The sequence below is a fragment of the Dicentrarchus labrax genome, unplaced genomic scaffold (assembly GCF_905237075.1).
Source record: "Dicentrarchus labrax unplaced genomic scaffold, dlabrax2021, whole genome shotgun sequence".
Classification (NCBI taxonomy): domain Eukaryota; kingdom Metazoa; phylum Chordata; class Actinopteri; family Moronidae; genus Dicentrarchus; species Dicentrarchus labrax.
In genome coordinates, this window is record NW_026136701.1 from 18,165,121 (window position 1) to 18,186,914 (window position 21,794).

A 21,794-nucleotide genomic window follows, 5' to 3' on the forward strand; every position below is an offset into this window, starting at 1 on the left:
ATGTCTTATTATTATATTATTTTTGATTGATCTGGCCATAATTTTTGTGATTAAGTGGTTGGTATGCAATCAGAAAGTACTTAAAAATATCTCATCACAATTTCCAAGGGCCCAAGTTAACATCTTCAAATTGCTTGTTTTGTCCAATCAATAGGCCCACTTGGTATCCTATAGGACTTTTTGACTTGACTCAGACAAAACTACTAGACTAAACCCAAAGAAATCCTATTTAATACCATAAAAGCCTTTTAAAAAGAGCACATATTAACACTTTATTAATTAGAATACGTGAAAATACACTGAATGGTGAATCTATTACTAAAATCCATTAATAAACTATTTAAAGCTCTCCATCAGATTTAGGATTAATGTGAAACCCAAACATATTTAGTGAACTTGAATGGTTTCCAGCAAGAGATGCAACTGGCACTTTGGCGCTATCTAACGACGGGTAGCAACATTGCCAAAATACAGGCTTTGTTTTTGGGTAACAGCAAGACATATATTCGTGCAGAACTCTAGAAAAACTACAGGCATATCTAAGAATTCATAAAAATAGGTTGTCAGATTAATGCACTGAGTGATGATGAACACCCACTGCTCTGACAGCTCCCAGAGCAATCCTGGGTTCCGTCTCGATTAACTCCCCCTGAACTCATCACGCGTCGACTAGTCATGTCTGCTACACAGCGTCGGGTCAGTGTGCGGTCCCGTCAAGTAGACGCCGCCGCCGCTTTCACTCCAGTGGCGTGGTCTTTTGTCTTCTTCCCCATTTACTCCTAATTTGTTTTTTTTAGGGGGGGGGGATTTCATCAGATCAGTCAACATGGGTAAAAAGGAGGAAGATGAGATTATCAGAATTGCCAAGAAGATGGATAAAATGGCGCAGAAGAAGAACGGGGTGAGTTGTGTGAGAAGAATGAGCGCTTACCTGCGCGCTGCTTAGCCGACCGGGCTGATGTTGATGTTGAGCTAGCGTTGGCGCTAATGGACTTTAAGGGGGTTAGCCGCCGACTGGTTTGCTAATTGAGTCTCTAGCCGGTTCAGTTTTTGTCTGGGTATTTTATTTATGTATTTATTTATTTGTCCAACCGGTAACTACACCCCTTTTACCTTCAACGATTAGCTCCACGGCTAATACTCGCTACCTGTTGTTGTGACTAACGTTAGCTTTAAATAGCTAGCCTGCCAGTCTGTTTATGTTAGCGGCTGTTCTGTTGGGGGCTAGCAGTTAGCCACATAGCAGCCTACTAGTTCTTACTCGCGGTAACGTGTTGGATGTGGTCACTTTGAGATTACAGAAATGAAAGAGGCAGCTATCAAAGTGTGAAGTATAATGACAGTGTTGTTGTGCGTTGTTTTTCAGCGATGTTTTTGCGGCTAAGTAGCTAGTGCCTGTACCGACCCCACTGTGCCGCCGAGCTATTGCTCTACGAGTAATGTAACGTAATAACGTTACTGAGGGTTACTACTAACGATTAGCTTCAGTATCTAATAACGTGCCAGTTATTATCGAGTTATAATTTCTTATTTTAAAAAGTTAGAAATTAGTGACACATGCTTATCACGTTTCCATAGAGCTCAAAGTTATTTATTACAATATTTTATAATGACCGACCAGCAGTCCTAAACCTAGATTCAATTGAGTATATAAACGTATATATGTGTAATTTTTGCTTGATATTTTACTTAAACGATTAATCAGTGATCAAAAAAGTTGTAGATTAATAATCAATCAATGAATCAGTCATTAATTAATGAATAATAACTAGTTAACAAAAGGTTAAGTAATTGATTTTGTCCGACCTACTTGTCCAACCTCTGTCCAACATTAATGATAATAATAATAATAAATAATAATAAACAGAAGTTAACCCAGCAGAATTCAAGATTCATAATAAACCGAGACTTGTGTGAAGTGTAACCATGCTGATGCAGTAGTTAATGTCCACCTGTGACAGAGCACACAAATCCATATACAGCCATGAAGGTTCAGTATGAGATGTGTTCAGATGTATGTAAACACACCAACATCCTCTTCCCCTCTCTGCAGGCTGGGGCTTTGGACCTATTGAAGGAGCTGCGCTGTGTCCCCATGACTCTCGAGCTGCTTCAGGTACCTTTGCTTATATCTTATTGAAGCTCATCGGCAACACAGGTGGTGCTGAAATCCGGCAGCACACTCACACAATGTCTCTCCACAGTCTACCAGAATTGGGATGTCCGTTAATGCCATCCGCAAGCAGAGCACAGACGATGAGGTGACATCCCTAGCCAAGTCCTTGATCAAGTCATGGAAGAAGCTTTTGGGTAACTATTGCTTTTTTAATTGTACTTATACTTTATCATGTGTGAGTTTGTTTTGTTACATTTGATTGTTCTATTGTGCACGGCTATATTAAAGCCAATCATAGCATTATGATTTTGTAGCTGATTGTGAACAGCTTTCCAAAGCTTATAGTAAGACATCATGCTCTGGGTACACCAGCTGTCAAATGTCCTGTTCTTGGAGTTTATTAAATTGACGCCTTGGGTACGTCATAGACTACGTATTGTGGCGGCGCAGGTGATTGTTTCTACTGAAGGCTCATTCATAGTTGTACGTTGTTGCTCTGCAAACAACACTGCCAAAACGCTGGTTGGTGGTGGGGTTTCTATGCCACTGTGTTGTGTTTCGACTGAAGCTGGAACTCTCCCTCGTCTTCCCTCAGCCTGTCTTGTGTGCATGTTAGGTAGGGTTACACAATATGGTAATATAACATCATATTGCAATTTTTTTGACAGATATTGTTATCTTTTAGGGGTCTGTAGCAAATAAACATGTTTTCTTAAATCTGGAGAACAAGATTTGTACACCAGGGCACCTGTGCAGCACTACAGTACTTCATTAAAATGCTGTTTTGTCACACATGTTACTTCACCTACTTCTGTAATTTGCATATTACACTTGGCCATATTGAAATTTCAGTAATATTTCGATTAATTGTGCAGCCTATAATGTTCAATGTGAATGGGAAGGGACTCGTGAAAACCTCAGAAGAGTTAGATAGTTGATGAATTCTTCTTCAAACATACACTCACACATTCTCAGACAAGTGTGTCCTTACACACTGAGACAAACAGGCACACATGGGATGCTGCCTCACTGCATGACATGCTCTTGTATGACCCGTCGTTTTTTCTCCTCCTTTGGTTTCATGGGCGACAAGACAGATTGAGGAGAAACAAGGGAGAGTTTCAGTTTCAGTTGAAACTCAACACAGTGGTTATAGTAACCCCACCACAAACTAGCGTTTTGGCAGCAATATTTGCAGAGCCACGCAGACACATCATGACAAGTGTACATTTTTATATCGGCTTATGTCACTTGCTTGGAAGACTTTTTTTATAGGTATATATTGTGTAATATGTATATGTGTAATTACTAAAACAGATGAATATTAGTGGAGATGATATTTTAATCAGTATCGCAAAATGACTACCGCACATGGCAGTATATTCTCTAGCCAATAATGTCACTTTGGTTGAGGGCAGAACTATTGCTGGCCAAAAAGATAAGAAGCATGCCATATTATCACAATGTACCTGGTTCGATTCCTACCGCGGGTTATTGTTGCATGTCTTCCCCCTCTCTCTTCCAATGTTTCCAAAATGCAAAAAGAATCTGACAGCTTCTCCACGCAGATATTATAAATAAACACTATTCAACACTACGAAAAAATGATTAGAAACCATTAAAGGAAAGCTGTGTGGCTGACTGCTATTCATGTTGTCAAGCATACAAAAGTATTGACCTTTTTAATGTTGGCCATCTCTTGTGTTATATTATTTTCTTACTTGTTTATTTTGTGTTACTTGTACTCTAGATGAGCCTGGTAATGGAGATAAATCTTCAGATGAAAAGAGGAAAGAACAAACTACACCAGTTGTGTCTCCATCGCAGGGAAGCCCAGAGGCAAAAGAAGAGAGGTAACAAGAAATATAATAATATTCTTTTGATACTTGTTTTTCTGATGGTCAAGACAAATCTTCAGAATCGGCTTTGCTCAGTAGCTGATTCAAGATCTCCTGTGTTATTGCTCCCGCAGCAGCTCCAGCAGTAACTCCAGCAGCAAGAGCGAGCCCTCTGAAGTTTCTACCAGCACATTAATCAACACCTTTCCTCGTGCCCCTAGCACCTCTGACTCTATAAGACTCAAGTGCAGAGAGCTGATATCCAACGCTCTGCAGACTGGAGGTAATCCTGTTATTCTAATGTTATTAACACATTTTCACCATGGTATTGTGACTGATTTCTGTTGGTTTCATTTACAAAATTTTACAAAACATTTAGTCCACTCTGACTTTCCCCCCCTCCTCAGATGATCATATTGCTATTGGTGCTGATTGTGATGAACTTGGAGCACAGGTCGAGGAATATATCCTTTACACTGAATGGAAAATGTGTCTCTGGATTTTACTATGTTTTAACCCAATTAGGTCTTTACCCAAATGAATTTGTTGAGGCTTTATGTTTAGCCCAATCAACTGACAGGTTAATCACTAACACGCCTAAAAGGCTCTAGTATTTATAATGAAGCATAAAAAATACATATCCAAAGTTGAATTCCTTGACTTGCTATCACGTATCTTCCAAGAGTTTAAGAACACAGACATGAAATACAAGAACCGCGTGCGGAGCCGAATCTCGAATTTGAAAGATGTGAAGAACCCTAACTTAAGGAAGACTGTGCTATGCGGGAGTGTAACCCCTGAGCGGATGGCGAAGATGACTGCAGAGGTGTGTTGGCAGTCTGTAGTTATTCCAACAGTGCAGTGACAAATCTTAAACTTTTAATTCCATGTTGGTGTAACTAGATTATGTAATGTATATCTGTTGTTACAGCAGTGGCAGAGTTAGATTAGTTTATTTGAAGGCATCATGACATTGTTCTTTTTCTGTAGGAAATGGCCAGTGACGAGCTGAAGGAAATGAGAAAGAATTTGACCAAAGAGGCTGTCAGGGACCACCAGATGGCCACCACTGGAGGCACTCAGACTGATCTATTTACCTGTGGCAAATGCAAGGGGAAGTGCTGCACATACACACAGGTACAGATTGTCATTAATGCTTCATTTTAACTGTGGCAGTAGCAGACAGATGGTATGGTCTGAAAAGTTACAGGTGTGGTTCTAATCAATTTCACTACTGTTGAAACTCCGGGATTTCTTTCAGTCATTCCAACATTGACATCACATTGTTGGTCCTTTGCTGGAAAGGTTGATTTAAATCCATATTCTCCGTTTACATGGTTTGGCTAAAATAACATGGTGCATTGTAGTTTTGTTATGACTGTATGCTTATCAAGTAACTAATGTGAGAAATTGGTTACTTGAGTTTTTCATGATTTAAGTCAACCTGTAAGCTGCTGCTTTTTCCGTACGATATTGTATTAAATGGTTGGTGCGTGTTTGTGTTATTCCCAGGTTCAAACTCGCAGTGCTGATGAGCCAATGACCACGTTTGTCTTCTGCAATGAATGCGGGAATAGATGGAAGGTACGTTGGTCCCCGTGGGCTTTGTTGACTGTTTTATTGTTCGCTCTCCATGCAGAGTTCCACCTGTGCTGAACTCATCAATGCTATTCGGCCTTTAAACAGAAACCTGCGTTCTGTTGTTGCCTGAATGTTGTCGCGTAGATATTAGAGCTGAAATAATTAGTCAATTCATTTATTAATGAATCAACAGAAAAGGAATCTGCAACATAACTGCTATTTAGTTTACCTTTCTTATGTCATTTATCAAGCAAAATTCTAAATATTCTGATTCCACTGTTCAAATATGGGAAATTATAGAGGTTGACAGAATGCATATGTAAAGGAGTAATACGTTTTGTGTTGCATTTATCTGTGAAAATAAGTGTCTTTCAAACTATTTGAGAGTGGAATGATTAGAAAAACAAATAAATTCAATTACACATAGGATGACACTACGCTGACTGGGTATGGATAAAAATATTACAATTGTCAGTCTTAATTAATTGATTGAAAAAAGGGGGGGGTTGGGCTATTTATGACTACTTGATCATCAGTGTTACATATATATATTACAGCGTCCAGGTATTAATTTGTGTTCTTTGTGTTCTTTGTGTTCTTTGTGTCCTAGTTCTGCTGAGTCTGCAGGCATTTCCACGGCACTCGGACAAGTAGCAAAATTCCTGGACCAGGTTCTGTCTCTCTGCAACAGATCGGAGCTTTGAATTCTGTGGTACATGGTACACAACATGCCATACAAAGATGCCACTGCGGTTACCGTTTGAATTAATATCCCGTCATAGATTGAGCTCGTTGTCAGTTCCCCAACAACTCCCCTCCCCCCCAAGATCTTTTACTATTGTTATTAGTTGTTTCTCACTGTCAGATATATGCGATCAGTCTTGTGTCATTCTCTTTTATCTGCATTTTTTATATGTAGTTTTAACACTTTGGACAATGTTGTTTTGCTTTCCCCTCACAACATTGCATTGTTTTATTTAATTTCCCAATAAAGTGTAATCCATTTGATTAAAAAGAAGTGCTTTTCATTAGTCTTGAATCTCTTCTGGCTATGTGAAAATTGAAATTTACACTAATGCAATCAAGGATCTGAGAGGACAAACTGTGTGTGTGTGTGTGTGTGTGTGTGTGTGTGTGTGTGTGTGTGTGTGTGTGTGTGTGTGTGTGTGTGTGTGTGTGTGTGTGTGTGTGTGTGTGTGTGTGTGTGTATACATTTGTTATTGGTGGAATATTCATCACATCAAAGTGAATGCTGATGGATGCATATTAATCTGCCGAGGGACGGGATAATTTCATTGGCTGAACCAGAGAGGGAACACCATTGTTTCCCTTTCCTCTGGGTTTTTTTAATTGCCAGGTGCAACCACTCTATGTTGACAAGCAGTCGTGCTGCTTCACTCACACAAACTGAACCCAGACCAGTCAGACAGTTGGTTTAATCATTGAAACTTGAAGAAGGCTGCATGGCTAAAATGTCATCTAATAACTGCTATGAGCACATATATGTGTTTTTCTCTAATTCTACTATCTGATAAGTGCCTTACTACACTTTTTAGTATGTATTATCTTATGAAGGTCAGCGTCTCATTCATTATTAAGCTGTACCTTAGAAGAAAACATAATCCCATTAACCATCTCATGAGCAATACAAACTCTAGATTCGCCTGATATGTTTGTTTGATGGAGAAAGTAACTTATATTTTGGACCAACATCATTGTTTACTGTACACACTTCAATGGTAGAGAATCATGTTTCTCATATTTACCTTCATACCAGTATTTATCTGCCAAAACATTAAAACCCTTTGATGCCTAGAGGTAAAGTCACAGAACAGTATTTAGATTTGGGTTTATACTTGATGGTTGTGTCATGTGGTGTCAAAAACAAGTCATTATTTTCTTTGAGAGTAGCAGAAAAAGATACTAAACCATTAGAGATGGTATTTGGTCTGTTACAGGAAAGGCTAATATTTTGTGTAAACGTCATCCTGTAATGCAGTGCTTCTCAACCTGGGGGTCGGGAATAAGAGAGAAAACAAACACCCACATCCACACATATTTTATTACATACAGTATTTGTTTTTCCTCACTTTTCCCTAATCTTACATACACAACTGTGCTTAGGTTGACTGCGAGTAATTAGACTAAATATCTTGAACCATGTGTTTTGTTGACACTGGCTCTCCTTCCTCAAAAATAATTGTAAATTCAAACCAATTGTTCCTTTTAATACAGTATTTTGTTTCTTTTTGACATATTATTGAAGTGGTCACACATTTTAAAACAAATTGTTCTTGCACATTTTATGATCAAATGACCAAAAAAATAGGTATGTCATACTTTATATTTGTTATTGGCTATCATTAAGAAATGTATTCACCAAGACAGAAAAAGTCTACAGTGGGGACGTGACTACTGTTTGTGGTTAATTAGACCTCAGAGAGGTGTGACTTCCTCTTAAACGTCTTGTGAGTTGTTATAAAATGCCAAAAGCAAACAGACATATTTGTTGGGAGGGGTGGTGCTGCAGTACTGTCACAGATATGGAAAATATGAAAATTCATTGTATTTAATTATGATTAAGCTTTGAGACCCCAAATAGAAGAAATGCATAATTTTCTGAAACACGTCATCAGTTCTAAATCATGGTTATGAATGATCAAAGTGATAAAACAATGTTCTGTATGTTTCTGATAAACTAAATCTGGTCTCCAGGACATTGGAGTGACAAGCCAAAAGAGTTGGGAACATTTCAGATGCCATATATACACATTGAATTGGAGATTTTCTTTATCTAATTTTACCTGATCAGTTTGTGTGATGGAGGAGTATTTAATGCTTAATATCAGGTAAATTGACTTAGACTTAGATTTATTTATTTTTTCCAGTTAAGTTTTAGTACTTGATGCTTATGTCGTGCTTTTTGTGACCAAATCATTCCAGAGTCGGTAAAATTATTGTGCTTTATTTTATCTCAATCAAAATGCCCACAAGTCATTATTTTCTTGGAGAGTAGCAGAAAAAAAAAACTAAACCATATACTGTAAACATTCACATTATTTGTTTTTTAAAAATGTATTCTTCAGTAAACTCAGCGCAAAATAACACATTTCATATAGTAAACAGAAGAAGAAACAACATGTATAGGCATCACTCCAAACCATTGGCTTAGATTGTGTTTTGAGGTTGATCTGCGCGGTGTATCCATCTGCTCAAATTGCACATAGTAAGTTAAAGTTAACTCTAAGACAAGTAAAAGTGCCACTGTGAAGCACACAGGTTGGCAAGAAGTTCAGATCAACCAGCCCTATCCATTGATCTTTTTGTCCTCAGCAAATAAAGACATGTGTTGTCATCACCCTCCGCCATATTGTTTGGTAGCGCTACCAAAATGGACTGATGTAGTCACGACTAAGGAATCAAGACAAAACACATGCGATAGTTTGGCCAAAGAAAGGGACAATTTCCAGTAAACTGGTCTCGTGCTCCAGTAACCACCCTTATGGCAAGAGTCTGAAAACAACTGTTGCCCATGAGAAAGATGTCATAAAATTTAATGTCAAGGCACTTCCCCATGTGAGGATCTTGTCTTTGAGTGACATGTTTGTGAGGCAACAAAGTAATTCAACTAAAACTATCAGAATACATAAACGTATTTAACACTTGGCAACTCCAATTTTAGTCAATGGAAACGCTTTTCGACAAGCGTATGAACACAGTTTACGTGGTAGCTTTGGTGTTGCTGCTAACCTGGCCTGACCCCCAGAGTCAGTTTTAATCAGAAGTCAATTTTATATTGCAGGTGGGATTTTAAAACCGATTTTTAAGTCAAAATCTTGCAGGATGATACACAAACGACTCCACGAGCTATCAAACATTTTCTCACAAATCTCAGTGATGCTGTCTGTAATTTCCTACTAATTTCCAATAAGTTTCCTGAGAAGAACTACAATTTAAGAATTAATTATTAGTAAAGGTAGAGGCAGTAACGTCCAGTTAATTAATTTTAAATAATTGTCAGCTAAACATGAAAAAAACTCAAATTTGTCTCCAGGCAAAATTACTTAAATGGAGAATTAAATCAATTTATTTGCTTTTATTAGATGAGAAAAATCAATATCACTCTCATATCTGACCAATAGACTAGCTTAGCTTAGCATAATGAATGGAAATAGGTATAAACAGCTAGCTTGGCTCTGTCCAACAGTTACAAAACCCTCCTACCAGCACCTCTAAAGCTTTTTAACACACAATATCTTGTTTGTTTAATCCATTCAAAGTATAAAATCTGAAAATAGCTGTTTTAATGGGTGGTTTTGTGGCAGACTATTTGTTGGCTGGGAGCAGGAACTTCCTTTAGTTCGCCACTGGTTGTCTGTTTTAGACGTTTTGTATGGATTAAACATACAAGATATCTTCGATATATCTTTAAAACTGCTGATAGGCAGATTTTTCTTTTAACCTTTGAACAGTGTCAGGATAGCTGTTTTCCTGTTTCCAGGCTTTGTGCTAAGCTAAGCTAACTGGCCTCTCACTGTAGCTTTACATTTAGCAGCAAGTCCAATAGCAAGTGAATAACCAAATTTTCCAAACTGTCTTCTATTCCTGTAAGTTTCCAATCATATATGAATAATACATTTATATTTACATGGGTTTAAATGGCACAATTCTTATTTTCTCCAAAACTACTACCAAATTTCTTAGTTCTTCTTTAGGAAACAGCCAAGAAGTTAATAGGGAATTACAGGAAATTACTCATAAAATAAAGTGTTCCGGGGATTTACCTACCTAACCTAATGGTATAGTTTACTCCACCATAGAACTTAAATATAATTTGTACTTGTTGGTATTTCTGTATTGGCAATAGATATCAATAAATAAAAAATACTTTATCTGGTAAATAGATTTACATAGGTTCTTATGTCACACTGGTAAAACTATATTAAACCTATGAGGTGTGCATTGAGTAACACTTGAATAAAAAAAAAAAACAACATTAAATCTTAAATAGGCAATCTTCTGTGGTTAAGAGACTGAGTAAAGAAAGTTAAAATACCCTTCCATCATTGATTTGAGTTTCTTATGGAAACAAATTGCAATAGCTAGTGTCACTTTCTGTTATTTCTCTGATAACCACACTTACAGTTGTTTCAATCACGCACAGTTTCTACATGGACTGGAGTTGCCAAGTCGCTGTCACAGGTACCAAAGTGTGAGGTTAGGAAACAAAACAGGGTGAAACCAAGTTAAAATCATACAGTACCCCACAAAGCTGCCTGCAAGTAGAGCTAACATGTAGCCTTTGACTTGAGCTTTGATTTTCATACGCAGTAAATAGAACCAGGCGTTTCTACATAAAATACCCACAATTCCATTTTTACTATTTACAAACTCATAAATATATAGTCTACAGTAGGAATCATTTTCCCCCCAAACAATTATACAAAAAAACAACAGACCATAAAAAACTCTGAACACAAATAAAATAGATTATTTCTATCAAAAGAAAGAAAACAGAAACAAAATGTATTCATATTCCTTTGGAGTGTTTTGCTATGTTGATCCGTAGCAGTACTTGTGATGTCGAGCCCTCGGGAGATTTTGAGACCTGAGTGTCTTCGGTCAGGTGCAGATCACATTAGCGCTGAGATCCCTGGGAGGGGCCAGGCCCGAGGCCCGGTTCATGTAATCCTACACTGAACATACAAAGAAAATTTTAAAAAAGGTGGTAAGGATTTTGGGGGGAGGGGGTTAAAGACAGTTAAAAGATCACAGGTCATCACCACCCTAAGATTCGGGGGACTGCTCTGACAGAGTGTTGAGCAGGTTTTTGTAGGCTGCGGAGTTCATGTAGCGGGGATACGAGTCTCTTTGCATTAGTGTGTAGATCTGCAGCTTGGCATCGTCGAATGTGTGCAAGTTGGGTTCCTGCATGTTCCTGTTGATCGCCTCACGCACACGGGAGTCAAGGCTCACCTGGGAGTCGAGAACAGGGAAAATGAGGAAAACAGCAAGGGCACGTTCTCAATGAAACTGTTTCTTAAAGGAATAGTTTGACATTTTTTATAAATAAGCTTATTTCTTTGTTACAGAACAGTCAATGACATAATTGATCTGAAAAATAAATATGAAGCTACAACCAACTTAGCTTAGCACAAAGGCCGGAAACAGGAAAACTGCTAGCCTGGTCGGGATATCTCAACAATTTGGAGTTCTATGGGAGTTATGGGCTGGACCATTTCATGGCTGGGACTTGAAACTTCCAGTAGTTGCCTGGCTAGCTGTTTCCACCCGTTTCTAGTCTTTATGCTAAGCTAAGCTAATCAGCTGCCGGCTGAAGCGCCATATTCATAGTGGTATCAATCTGCTTATCTGATTCTGTGTACGAAAGCTAAAAATTTCCCCAAATGTCGAACCGTTCCTTTAATGTCAGGGAGAATGAGAAGAATATCATAAAGTTTCACCCTTGAAATTTAACACATTTCTAATAACCGTGAAAAAAAGAGCTGTCTGACCTCTTTAGGTGAGAGAATGGAGATGTAGTCCTCGTAGATGACCCGAGCCTTCTCCTCTATCGTGCTCTTATTGGTCTCTTGGCTGAACTCATCACAGGCTAACCAGAAGAGCATGTTCTCCTCGCTGAACTCAGTGCGAAGAAACTGTCGAAAGGAGTTCCTCCCCGCTGGGCAACACATCAGCTTGTCAAACGACTGCCCCCATAAGCGTACCTCCTCCAGCGTGGGCTTAGGACTGCAGAGAGCATGGGCAACGCAGGAGTGAGAAATTCATTTTCCACAAATATGATTAGAAGATTTACTATTTTTGTGCATTGAAATCAACTGACCAGTCTTCACAGTCTGCGGTCCCTTCCTTGACGTCATAAGAAGCCTTTCGGTTCCTTTCATCCCGGTCTTCATTCCTAATGGTGACATGGAAACATAGCATGCAACAGAAAGGTGGATTATGAACCGCACATCATCACTTATCTACAGAAGTTATTTATTAATGGCTCTGTGTTATTTATTAATCATCTCACTGTACATATCTATCATTTATCTTTTATTTTTAACATGTGCTAAATGTCTTTCTATTGTGATACACAAGTCTAAGCAGACTGTATTTGCTGTGCATATGGGCCACCTCTGTGAACAGAGTAACCATTAATACTATATTCATTTATTATATTATATACTATATAATATTTATCCCAGCATTCTTTGCCATTCTTTGGCACGCAATCTCATTTGTAGAGCTGGAATTATCAGTCAATTTATCAATTAGCTGATGGAAAACTATTTTGATAATCAATTTATGTTCATTTTTTTAACCAAAAATACCAAACTTTCAGACTCTTAAATGTAAATATTTTCTAGCTTTCTTATTCTTCTATGATAGTAAAGTGAATATCTTTCGGTTTAAGACTATTGGTCGAGCAATTTGAGGCCATCAACTTGAGTCTGGGTTATTGTGATGGATATTTTTCACAATTTTCTAACATTTTATAGACCAAACGATTAGTTAGTCGATTATTTTATAATGAAAATGTTCACTATATGTACAGATATTGTCCAGATATTATAGATACTGTTTTCTAACTCTTGCCTGTCTATAATAGCTATGTGATTAAGATGACTTATATCTGTTTAGCTGTATGCCTGTTTCTGTATCGTCTTGTAAATGTGTTCTCTCTACTGTGTCGAAGTATAATGAGAGCTAAAATTCAAATTCTGCAGTAAAGAGCTCACATCTCTCACATTCGCAGCAGATAAGGCATGTCCGCAGATCACATGCGCATGCAAAAATATCAAGAACATAAGACACAAGCTGAAGCCTGCTGCTGAGACACAGTAGCTCAGGCTGTGCTGTCCTGTGTGCAATAATGTCGGACATGCTGGGCAACAATGAGTGAGTTCTCGGGTGGGGGAAGACCTACCAGGAACAGCTACAGCAGCAGCACCAGCAGAAGCAACATGCGTTTGAGCCCCGTGGGTTGGCCTGGCCCGGCTGGCCCTGCTGGGCCGGTGCAGTTCCCCCTGCTGCCGACTCCTGCTGCACCGACATCTGCCTCTTTCGCATCTCCATCCGCTCTGATCCCATGGGCTACAGACAGAGGAGAGGCACTGAGTTTAGTGTTTAGATGTCAGGAATTGTATTTAACTGAGATTTTATTTTGTTGTAAAAAAATATCCTATCCTGCAATGCATGTGTGTCATACAAATTAGTGCCAGTGGCATACAGATAGTAAGGACGGCACTGGGTGTACTGTAATGAGACCAGTGTGAAATCCTGGCAGTGCATCCATTTTTTACCAGCACTCTGATCACTTTCACCATGGTAACGATAAATTAGATTTATTCAATTTACCACTCACCAGTTGACACCTATGTTTTTGCTATGTGTGCTGATGCTCTCTGGCTTCAGCGTGTGTTGGCATGCCCAGAGGTCACACTGTAAAGGAATGCTGTTTTCTCTATTCAGGGCAAAAGTATGGAAGAATAATTTGCTGATTTTGTTTTTCCTGCTGCCAAATATGCACCCGCCAAGCACATTTCAGTCCCTATAATCTCACACTGGCTGCGTGTTTTACACTCTTAACTGCATGTGTAAAAGCGATGGATTCTTGAACATAGGCTCAATGTCCATAATCCAAAATTTTAAATATCCCATTTGTGGAAGCCTGAGTGTAAAAGCAGTGCATTGAGGGATTTGTAATGCTCACTGGGCCCAAGTGGAGCAATAAATTAAATACACATAGAAATTAATGTAAATATCTTTTTGGGATTTTTTTTACTCATCCAATGTCACTTTGTCACGCACCTTTAGGCTGCATCCCATGTTCATGAGATATTACTGTGTTATAATTGTGACCATAGCTCTCTAGCGTATTCAACAGAATCCCCATTAAGGTCTGCAGGCCTATAGAGTACAGGCAGGCTATGCTCACAGAATGACTTCTTGTCTGTCTTTTAACAAACGTGTCATCACCAGGTCAGACACTGCCAAATCCTGTCAGATCATTTATGTAACAAAGCTGTCGCTTCCAAACACACGGCATCATCCGGCTACTACCTGACACAAGAAACGATGCTTTAAAAAAAATGTCAGGAGATTTGGTACATGGGAGGGGGGCCCCGAAGGCGCAGCTTGCAAATCTATAACCGCAGCATCGCTCTATCACAGCCTTTCAGTGAATACAATACCATTTGGTCATTTTCTAAAATGGATCCGAGCGCGGTTTCCCTGAGATTCGGAGCTTGCTTCGGATGCAGGTTTCGTGCGTCTTGCCAAATGGCATATTTTACGCGTTAGGTGTCGGGCACTTCAAAGCTGACACAATTTGCAGTGCGCTATGGCTTGACTCAACAGCTATAGACGATGAAATGGGGGGGTGGGGGTGGTCGTATCCATTCAAAGGATAAATCATGATAACACCAAACAAAGCACAATTCTTCTTCAATCTTACTGTAGCAGAAATGTGAACGACAGTTTGGATTGAATGGTTCCTGCGCGATTTAACAGCAGAAACCATTGCATTAGCAACTCGCAACACATCACATCAATGGAAAGTGCCACCATGAAGAACCGTAGAGCTTCATCGCCCTGGACAACCACCGAAAAGACACTGCCTAGATCTGTTAAAAGCCCCACTGTACAGCAAGATAGTGACATGCCATTTAAAACGCCGGGAAACGGTCTCAAACGCTACGCTCACGAAATGTCCGTGCAATGATACATCGGTTTGCTGCCAGTACTTACAATTTCACCATGTATGCACAGCGAGAAGAGGTAATTCTTTGCCTTGATTACATCCGATGGCACATAAGGCTTTTTCCCCCCCGACCGGCTGCTTCAAGTCAGTACGCATGCGTCTTCTCTCCAACTCGTAGTAGCCCAGTGAGGAGAGTAAACCCTGACAGTATGGCACAGGTTTACAGTGCAGTGCAGGTCCTTCACCTTGCGTGCGAGAAACGGACTATTAAAGCAACTGCGTGATGACAGTTTATAATAAAGAAGACTAAGATGAATTGAAGATTAAGCCTAAACACGCACAAAACAAACAAAACAAAACAAAAAACATCCATAAAATATAACTTGAGCTCTCGTCGCATTACAGCTATGTACAAATTAAAATCCTATTCAAAAATATCAGCGCAAATGTCTCAATTTGTTTGGCACATGCGCCACTAAGCCTCTTCCTGAAGTCGCTGTCTATAGTGCTGAAACAGCCAGCAGCTGATAAGAGTGCAGCAGTTGTTTCAATATGATTTTGACAGCCATTGTTATATCATTTGTGGAGTTAAGTCTTACATTTCTCCTGTGAGTTAAGCGTTTTCAAATTCTTGATTAATCCATCCATCACCGTTTTCCATTTCGTTAACGGTGAATGAGTTTTAATCCCCTTGTCACATACATACGCTCAGACACATAAATGTACAACTGAATCTGCTGCATCCATTTGTTTGTTTAGTTGTTTAACCTGAATTTAAAAGATTAATCAGTGATGGCAGCTACTATTTAGTTAGTAGTTAAAAGACATTACGTCTGATGCATTGCTTCCCCCTATGCAACAATTTGTATGATCCCTGTTAGATAAACTTCAAATTAACTCATAGATTGACATTTCTCCTTGATACATTATATACAGTATGCCCAGGCCTGTTGCATTTAAGCATTTAGTTTTTTTTTATCTCTTTTACGGATTACGTGTGCCTTGTAATCTCCAGTACAGGCCTGCAACCAGTAATGATGTACGACGACACTGCCATCTGAAGGTTGCTCAAACTACAGCACTAACATGTTCTCCATGCACATCATGGTAAAGCACTAACTGACTTATAGGGCTACACTGTTCATGTGAATGTGTGAAATGTTTGGCAGATATGACTTTTTTAATATGATGAATAATATTTCACGTGCTTGTATGAGTATCACACTGTGCCAGTGTAAATGCTATCTGACACACAATCCACCCAGAGATAGTGGGATGTACATTTTCACACATATCTTTCAATGCATATGCCTTTATTAATACTGTGCTTTTAGGTGCATGCCATGTCTTGCTATGTACAAACACCAGATGGCACTCTGCCTATTCTTCAAAAGTCTAGTACAACATACTGTATTTTATGTAATTATCTTCTTAATTTACACCAACACATTTGTGCTGATGCCTGCCTGTGTCACGTTGTCAGTAAAGATGTTTTTTGACAACATGGTAATGAATGTCACCGGTCCCACATTGTAATAATAAGTGCTGCAACATGTAATACAAAACTGATTGGAGAACTGTTCTTACAGTGTCTGCAAAGACCCGGTGCGGTTCTATGATACTGCCTGTTGAACCACTTTGGGATCAGGCATTCATCTGTTCTGTTATCTCACCAACATAGAGAAAAGACATAGATTTCTTTCCTGTCCAGATTAATTATTTTTACTGACTGTGGTGAACTGGGGCGTGCCCTAAGCATCCACACATCTTTATTCCTCTCCAGAGTCATGAACATGTGACTTTCTCCACAACACTTCATTTAACACCTTCCCCTGTGTTCACGTTATGCAACACAGACCCACAAATAGCAATGTGAGATTGATACATACACACGCAAGAAACGAATAATACTTTATGCTGCTGTGATTCGATGAACACACAGACTTCTCCCTCTGAGGGCACAATGCCAAGTGGAGGAGGGAGTCTAAAAACACAAGGTCACACGGAGGAGTAGGACGTCAGAGCTGGGTGACAGGATGAATGTAGTCTTTTCAATATGTGATTAAGGGGATTCAAAGAATTGTGAAGCTTTGAGGAAGATAGAATTAACTGTAGATTAAATCACTGGAGCTCAACCAGAGAGGAAGTGTGCTACCAACACCTCAAGAGATCATGTGTGGCATCTGTGAGCATCTCGAAAGTGAAGATGAATTGTCCAATCACAGCCACAAAGCTGGCAACAGAATAGGAAACATAATTTATTTTACCTGCATTTGATTATTATTGGCATCTCTTTGTACTGTAAATGTCAGGCTCAATTTAATAAAATGAAATCAGTGGGTTACTTCTTGTAACCAAGTTACACAGTCATCTTTTCATTTGTTTTTCTTACTTTAACATCACATTATCATCATAAATCCAGGCAATAGGTCTCCACACAAACTGATTGTCCAAATTACCCCCATCAGTTAGAGTAAACACAATTCTATTGGGCTCATTTAAAAAGCCCAATCTTGCTGTGCTTTCTATCTGACCTTTTTCTTGATTGTCACTTGATTCTGATATACAGAGGTCAGATGTCAGGAGTTCCTCCTGATGACTGGAGGGAAGAAGCTTTTTCTAAGTGTCTCTGTGAGTGCTGTGTTTGCTGCAGAGGTACTGAACCTGGACTCAGGGTCAGAAATATGATCATTTATAATATCTCCATGCATAATTTCAAATTACCCATACACACTGACAATACAGGTCAATTCTTAAAATGTGCAGGAGCTCTTGAGACCATTAATAGTTAAGTTACTAAGTGGAAGGAGACCTTTGCTCTCTTTGCTCTACTGACAAGAACCCTGGGGAGCGCTGGTAGCTCACCTGGTAGAGCTGGCGCACCATGTACCAAGGCTGAGTCCTTGCTGGAGCAGCCATGGGTTTGAGTCTAATTTCTGGCCTTTTGCTATATTCATCCCCCCTCTATCTCCCCCTTTCCTGTCTATCTTGAGCTATCCTGTCCAATAAATGCAAAAAATATAAATAGAGAGAGAGACAAGGACCCTGAAATAACGGTTAGAGGGCATTGTCTTTCTCAGGATTTGCCAGTTATTATTGCTGTAATTCGGGACTCTATAACAAATCGGATTCAAACCAAGTCATGAAGGTCAAATTACAATTGGAAAATAATCCAAAGAAATGACTTGTGAATTGATACCATTTACTGTCCAGTTGCCTATCATTACTGCTGATCTAAATATCATAAACTGGTACACAGATAAAGCATGGATACATGTATATCTGTGGTATAACACAATACATGCTAGGTATCAGTCACAGGGCTCACATTTGTGAACATATGAACTGACTGCATGGCCAATCACATTAATAACTAACTCTAATAATAACTGGGTGTGAATGATCATCGGTGTGAAAGTATATGTATGTATGTATGTATGTATGTACATATGTATGTATGTATGGTAAATTATGTAATTTAGTGTAAACTCAGTCACAGCTGTTCGTTAAATAAAGGTAGGTTAGGACATCCTGTACTGACCATGTAATAGAGCTTTTTCACATCAGACATTTTGACTGTTCATAGCAGGAAAAGCACAGGTGTCAATAATAACATTAACGGTGGACACTGAAATCAGCTGAGATAAATGTAATGTAGCTAAAAAAGTCTCTAGTTAAAGTCAAGTTTGAGTTTGTTGCATGACGTCCCCCTTTCTCTGTCTCTCCTTCTGTCAGCTCTTCATTGTGTGCTATCTAATGAGAGTTAAAATACTCAAGACACTTAATCATACTGACCCTGGTTAGTGTTGTTAATTACAACTGTGCTTTTTCCTACTATGTCAAAATGTCTGTTGTGGAAAATGTCTATATGAGTGCGAACCTCAAATTGATTAATAAACTTATTCAGAAAAGATACAAGAGTCTTAATGTGTGTTTTCTCCAGTTGATGGGAGACTCCACGTCAAAGTTTACAGGTTTGGTTGAGTAATTCTACTGTACTGCGTATGTTGAAATAGTTGTATAAATCATGTTGTGGCTGATACATCACTTAAACTGCCTCAAGTGTGTCAGTTTGGGCTGAAGACTACAAGTTTGAGAATTACCTCACCTCTGTAGCTCGCTCCTCATCTCTGCTTCAGGCTACACTAGCATAACACATCTGAATCTGAGACTGAAGATTTTGTGTGCATTGTGGGTAATGTAGGCACTAGGTTAGCAAGAAGAATGCATGGAATTATTTTTATATTGAAATACAGTGAGTACTATTTCAATGTCTTAATGTCTATTTCTCACTCAATAATGGCTGTGTTCCATATACTTTTATTTCTATTTAGTTATAAATATTTTGACTGGATTTCATCAGGCTCCAGTTCTGCTTGCAGACACTTGGCCATTTCACAAATGTGTTTGTGATATATGTTAATGACCTGAACTGACTCCTCTGTCCTTCCTCTCAGGGACTTTTGGGAGCAGCGCCTATGTCCTCATGGCTCCTTTACAATCCCTTCCCCTCTGTGAATAGTAACATAGTTCTCCTTACTACAGCAGGCATTTGGAAATCTTTAATTATCCATTTACGCATAATGATGCTGCTGCCAAACTCTGAGCAAAGTCACATTTTCAGACTATTTTTAGAAATGACTGAACATACTCACAACTCATTTAGTTGTTTCTCATTAAATATTGCACTAGGATGTTCTGTCATGTATTTTGACTGTCTGGGTGACTGACTGCATAACTTTGTTTGGATTGTTACTGACTAATATCACACTATTTCAGGACACACCATTTTCTTCTTTTAATCTGCTTAAGCCTTGTTTAGACAGGAAGTGCTTCCTTAAATAGAAGTTTGGCAAGAAGCAAAAAGAGCTTCAGACGCTAAGACAGGAGCAGTCCATTTACAATAAACAACAACAACAACAACAACAACAACAAAGGATGAGTATGAAGTTTCATTAACTAAAGGTGATTAATAATATGAAAACATAATTTGTAATACGTTTGAAGATAAACTGCTACTGCAAACTTCCAATGTTAAATTCTCTTTTTAAGGACTCTTTTTTGACACTTTCAACAACAGACTTATGTTATTTCATTATTTGTGTCTGCTTATTAGTGCAACAACAAACAAGCAAAACAGTGATTAGTGTCCTGTGCTTCAAGGGTTTCTGAAATATGTACTCTAAGGAAAATAAAGCAATGTACAGTTGTAGTTTTACTTCATGGTTGGTGACTCTTGACTGTATTTGCTCCATTAAAATGAGCTCTACAGTATTAATCAGAGCTACGTTTATAATAATGAAAGTATTATCAAAAACAGTAGCGCTTATTGGAGGCAAAAAAAACTATAACATGGCCATACCTCAAGGCACACCATCTCCTGTTCCTCTTGGATCGGGTCATTGTAGTTCATTGGGTATCCCACACCATGCCGGCAGGCCCGGACGAGTCCCCGTATCCACTGCCACATCAGGGCCCTGGTGCGTCTGATCACCCACAGAGCAGACGTGGGCCTGATCTCCCACTGCCTCACCGCTCTAGCACATGGCATGCTCCGTCCATGAGGCCTCACTCGCCACGTGAGGCTCAGGTTTCTTCGAGATCATAAGAAATTCACACTCGTTGCTCCTTTCCTCTATGTTTTCCCGGCATCTCTTCTGAAGCACATTGTGACAGAAAGACAAGAGGAGGGGGAAAAAAAGCATCAGTGACCCTGACGAAGAGAAGAGTGTTTACAAAGGAGAGGGCAGAAGGGGATTAGGACAATGTTCCCACTGGATGCAATCCTGATTCCTCTGTGCTTTACTGCGTCTCACCAGCTTAGGCCAGATTAAACTAGGAGGTCTTAGTGTCAGAGTAAGATGGACGGAGAGGAAGACTAGTGACAGACGTGGATTCATTTGTGATTGTATATGCTCCTTGATGAATTCCCATGTAATACAATAGATTAAAACACAGTCTGTTTTACTGAGGAGCTTCTAACATGGTCGTGTTGCTCATTGCAGACTCAAACGGATAAACACTGATCAAAGCTCTTCAGTGTGAGCAATCAACTCACTTCATCTCTCTGTCATCCTCACAAAGCCACAAAGTTAAAGTACACTGGCAAATGATAACACAGCTGATTGTAATTGATTGGCTGCGCTGTAGCCGCTCAGGATGTTGCAAATATCTCTGACAGACAGAAATTCACAGTATTATTATTTTGTCTGCTACCCTGCGTCTCTTTCCAAGGTTTGTTTTCATTCTAGGGGATATTTGCAGTCCTGCCGTGCTTTGGCAGCAGAGACACAGACATTCCCCTTTGACTGACCCCTTCACATCATATTTTACAGCAGCAGCACTCACTTTTTGGGGTTTTTGGGCAAGGCTAGTAAATTATTAAGGGAGTAGAATTTCTGAGTCATTCACACAGACAGATTTACAACTTCCATATGGTGATTTAAACCTAACACATTAATAATTGTATTAAATCACAGAGGTTTTTGAAATTCTAGGAACATATTGATATTATTGATATATCCTAATTATACTCATGCTCAGTTACATG

General features: G+C 39.0%; 2 protein-coding genes across 4 annotated transcripts; one reads left to right on the forward strand and one right to left on the reverse strand.

Moving 5' to 3' along the window:
- The first annotated feature begins 682 nt into the window (after positions 1-682).
- tcea1 (transcription elongation factor A (SII), 1) lies at positions 683-6,566 on the forward strand. 2 transcript variants are annotated; one of them, XM_051401550.1, is made up of 10 exons: positions 683-901; positions 2,054-2,116; positions 2,205-2,310; positions 3,867-3,969; positions 4,092-4,237; positions 4,362-4,418; positions 4,626-4,780; positions 4,945-5,091; positions 5,467-5,538; positions 6,146-6,566. In XM_051401550.1, exons 1-10 carry the CDS (start codon positions 827-829, stop codon positions 6,152-6,154), a joined length of 933 nt encoding a protein of 310 aa, XP_051257510.1. In that variant the 5' UTR covers positions 683-826; the 3' UTR covers positions 6,155-6,566. The 2 variants fall into 2 exon arrangements, with proteins under 2 accessions (XP_051257510.1, XP_051257500.1); XM_051401540.1 differs by having other exon boundaries at positions 684-901; positions 4,089-4,237.
- A 1,918-nt stretch (positions 6,567-8,484) lies between these two features.
- On the reverse strand, positions 8,485-20,983 carry rgs20 (regulator of G protein signaling 20). 2 transcript variants are annotated; one of them, XM_051399095.1, is made up of 6 exons: positions 20,607-20,983; positions 13,469-13,635; positions 12,380-12,454; positions 12,051-12,285; positions 11,322-11,511; positions 8,485-11,231 (listed from the first exon to the last, which is right to left on the reverse strand). In XM_051399095.1, exons 1-5 carry the CDS (start codon positions 20,793-20,795, stop codon positions 11,323-11,325), a joined length of 855 nt encoding a protein of 284 aa, XP_051255055.1. In that variant the 5' UTR covers positions 20,796-20,983; the 3' UTR covers positions 8,485-11,231; position 11,322. The 2 variants fall into 2 exon arrangements, with proteins under 2 accessions (XP_051255055.1, XP_051255059.1); XM_051399099.1 differs by lacking the exon at positions 20,607-20,983 and adding an exon at positions 15,292-15,465 and having other exon boundaries at positions 8,485-11,511.
- Positions 20,984-21,794: the final 811 nt, after the last annotated feature.